Consider the following 3,989-nt stretch of genomic DNA (forward strand, 5'->3'; position numbering starts at 1 on the left):
TGCTCTTCTCCCACACTACAGCTCAAAGGCATCAGTTCTTCTATGGGATGTTCAGTGCTCTTCTCCCACACCACAGCTCAAAGACATCAGTTCTTCTATGGGATGTTCACTGCTCTTCTCCCACACTACAGCTCAAAGGCATCAGTTCTTCTACGGGATGTTCACTGCTCTTCTCCCACACCACAGCTCAAAGGCATCAGTTCTTCTACAGGATGTTCACTGCTCTTCTCCCACACTACAGCTCAAAGGCATCAGTTCTTCTATGGGATGTTCACTGCTCTTCTCCCACACCACAGCTCAAAGGCATCAGTTCTTCTATCACTTGTTCATTGTCCAGCTGGGGATTTTCAATAATGGCACAGAGCTCCCATGTATTCTTCACCTATGCTCCTCTAATATTAATATCCCTTGTTGGTGTCACTTTATGTCACAACCAAGAGATTATTAATATTCACAGCATGTCTAGTAACTAAATCTAGAATTTATGCTGACTCGTTTCCCCACTAATGCCCTCTTTCTTTTTCAGGGTCTAGTGTGGGACCCAGTGTGACATTTACAGATTATCTTAATCACAAGCTTTTGCTTGTAATTACCCAACTGCAATATGAAACTATTCTCAAAGTGCAAACATTGAAAAAGAATTTCATTTCAGTCAACACCTCAAAATCCCCTTCCCCGTCTCAGAGATGAGGGTTCTGGTGCATAGGGAGCTGCAGTGCTAACCCAAGGGCAGCTACTCTCTGGCGGTTCGAATCTGCCACTGGCTCTGAGGAAGAAAGCTGGGCAGTCTTCTCCCATGAGACCTGCTGAAGGGTCAGCTGTGTGATGGTTCTGATTGGACAGTAGTGCATCTTGAGTTTTCAGATGTCTCTGTATCACTTTGACAATAAAAATGTTCAAACACTTTTGTTTTTATTACAGTATAAATGGGACCTATATTTTTTAGTATAGGGGACACCACCTTTTATTTTATTGCAGCTTATTCCCTACCCCACCCCCTGCCCCTCTCACTTAACCTTTTGTCTTAGAAATTAGTCCAAGCAGTCAAACATGGTGTATGTTTGTAGGGGAGATATATATATAAATTTCTGTTTTATACCGGTTCACTTACAAAGTTCATATACATTGGTTTTCACACAGATCTTTACCATTTCCTTTACCTGCCCCTCCCTCCACTCATCATATTGTGTGGGCCTGTGATTAACCCCCCACCCCGACCTCCACCACCCATCCTCACCTCTCTGTTCCCCCTCCTTGGATCCTCATTCACATTCTATGATAATGGTCTTATACACTATTTGTCCTTATGGGACTGAGTTAGTTCAGTCAGCATAATGCTCTCCAGTTCCTCCCAAGTTAGGTAGCGATTTACACATAATCATTGCTGCAGGATTTTTAACCATCACTAGCTGATGTCCTTGTAGAGAAATAACATTTCTGCTGCACCTAATTTTGATCCTGTTTTTGTTTAAAGAAGTGTGTGTATTACTTTGTGTAGAGAAGAAATACAGATTTTTTTTGTTGTTGTTTTGAATCCATTTTATTTGAGTGGAAGTTTACAAATCACATTGATTTTCCCATATAATCATACATAGGGATTAATTGCCATGGATTGATGAAATTAACTTATTACAATGCCTGAGTAAATTCTTATATTGCTTTTCCCTTATACATCTTCCCTGTTTCTTCTTCTTCATTTTCTCTTTCTCTTTCCTCCTTCTAGCCATTTAGTCCATAGTGTATGTTTTGTTTCAGACTGTTAATTGCAATACACGTAATACCTGATTCTCTACTCATTTAAGATAGACATTCCTATCACCTATTCCAATGCAAAAATTGTCTATTCTTTTCCTTCTCATTCCATCAGCTGCCCCACCCTTTATAAGAAATAAAATTTTTTTAAAAAGCAATTCTTTGTTTTCCCAAGTGACGCCCTAGGGGGAATGGTATCATTATTACAATCTACAATTTTATAACTCTGAATAGAAAGGCATTTAAGACCAAAATGTAGAAAAGGTGTACTTCAAATTAAACATGAAATATAACATATCTCTTTTTAGGAAAATTTTATTGTTTCTGTTTCTCATTTTGCCTGAGGAAACGTTACAGGTGACTAATATTTTTTTTAATTGTGATTTTAACAAAAGTTTACAGAAAAGTTGGATTTTCATTCATCCATTGTTGCACATTTTCTTCCCTACCCCCCTACAACTCGATGGCACTTAACAACAACAACCCCCCCGTTCACTTAAAAAAAATTCATTCATGGTTGCACTGTTTCCTCCCACCCCTGCTCTCTGTCCACTTTAATATGTAAAGAAATGTTGTTGTTGTTGTTATATGCCATTAACTCATAGAGACCCTATGTACTCTGAAGTCTGCTCGATTCTAAGCCAGTCTTACTGTAAAGTAATGTCCCCATTACTCCAGTCACTCAATCAGTCCATCTCATCTGTGATCTTCCTCTCCTGTGTTGTGTTCCACCCTTCCAAGCATGATGTCCCTCTGCCGGACTCCTCCTGGTCATGAGCCCAAAATATGTAAAACAGAGCTTCAAAAATCCTTGCCTCCAAGGGGCAGCCTGATGTCGCCCTCTCCAGGGCAGCATGGAGCAGAGGACTTTTACTTTCATTTGCATGCCAGACCTTTCCCATCTCTACCCCATAAATTCATGATAACACAGTATCTTTGGAAGATGGGATTTGGGTGAAATTCATTTTCTACAATATATATTTTCATGTTTACCTAAAAAAAAACCCAACAAGTGAGAGTGTTATATCTTTGTGAGAAGTAAAGGGAAAGGAGAAGCTGGGCAATGTTGCAGAAGTCCTCAGGCCACATCACTGCGGTGTTCTTGCTCTCTCCAGATACCTTCCTGCCTCCTGCCTTGTGTCTCTGGGAACAGTGGGCTCCTTGTTCTTCCCCCCAGGTGCAGAGTGAGATCCCGGGCTCTCCCATCTTCCTCATGAAGCTGGCCCAGCACGCTCGTCACCTGGAGGTCCAAGTTCTCGCTGACCAGTATGGAAATGCTGTGTCACTCTTTGGCCGAGATTGCTCCATCCAGCGGCGACATCAGAAGATCATTGAAGAGGCGTCAGTCACCATTGCCGCACCGGCCGTGTTTGAGTTCATGGAGCAGGTGAGCTTCCCAGGGGCGCGTGGGGCAGCTGCAAGGTAGAGGGGTTTTGGTTCAAGGTCAACACAAACTATGTACAAACCAGAGTTATTGCCAAGTGCACAGGAAGAGACTTGACCACCATGGAGATGACTTCAGCATGACCTGGGATTGTCGGAACAGCTGATCTGTTGGGGACTCAAACTAGTTAACACGTAGCATATCCTTTAGTGAGGCAATCAGTAAGCCATCACTTTAGTTACTCATGTTGTGGTAACAAATACCAAAGTAGGAGCTTTCAGGAACAGAAATTTATTTTCTTGTAGTTTTGAAGGCAGAAGTCCAGATCATAACACTGGCTCCAGGGGAGAGTTCTTCTTTCTCATTAGTCCCAGATATTCCTCAGCTGCTTGTAAATGCATCTTTTAAGAAAATGTATTCATTTTGTAATTGTTGAGAATACATACAGCAAAATTAATAAATCAATATTTGTTCCCATGTGTTTGGATCATTGTTATTGTAGCAGTCTCTTCAGTGGCCTCTGCCTTCCTGTGTGTGTCTGTTCTGCTTCTTTTATCAGACACCACAGAGAGGGGTTGGTAGCCTAGTCCCTGGGGATTTGTGCTGCAAACCCAAAGGGTGCGTTTGTCTGGCAGTTTGAATCTACCAGTAGCTCCTCAGGAGAAAGACACATAGTCTCCTGTGCAGGTAATACCATGGAAACTTTGCCTTGAAACACTTCAGTATAAGTATCTTCTAATAATAAATCTTTTAGCTGCCCAGCTTTCTGCCAGTCAGGCTCCTTTACCCCCACTGTGCGCGGCCTGTGTAATGAATGCCACATGGTTTTGGCATCTTCAGTGTTACCTGAGAA

General features: G+C 41.9%; 1 protein-coding gene across 1 annotated transcript in view; it reads left to right on the plus strand.

Annotated features, from left to right (window-relative positions):
- The window catches only part of ACACB (acetyl-CoA carboxylase beta), a 153,318-nt gene that overhangs the window by 54,440 nt on the left and 94,889 nt on the right, over nt 1–3,989 (plus strand). The window contains exon 9 of the mRNA XM_006894831.1: nt 2,930–3,139. Coding sequence (XP_006894893.1) covers nt 2,930–3,139 — 210 coding nt within the window. The remainder of the gene's footprint in view (nt 1–2,929; nt 3,140–3,989) is intronic.

Source organism: Elephantulus edwardii, unplaced genomic scaffold, assembly GCF_000299155.1.
Source record: "Elephantulus edwardii isolate Elephantulus edwardi_28Jun2011 unplaced genomic scaffold, EleEdw1.0 scaffold00151, whole genome shotgun sequence".
NCBI lineage: Eukaryota > Metazoa > Chordata > Mammalia > Macroscelidea > Macroscelididae > Elephantulus > Elephantulus edwardii.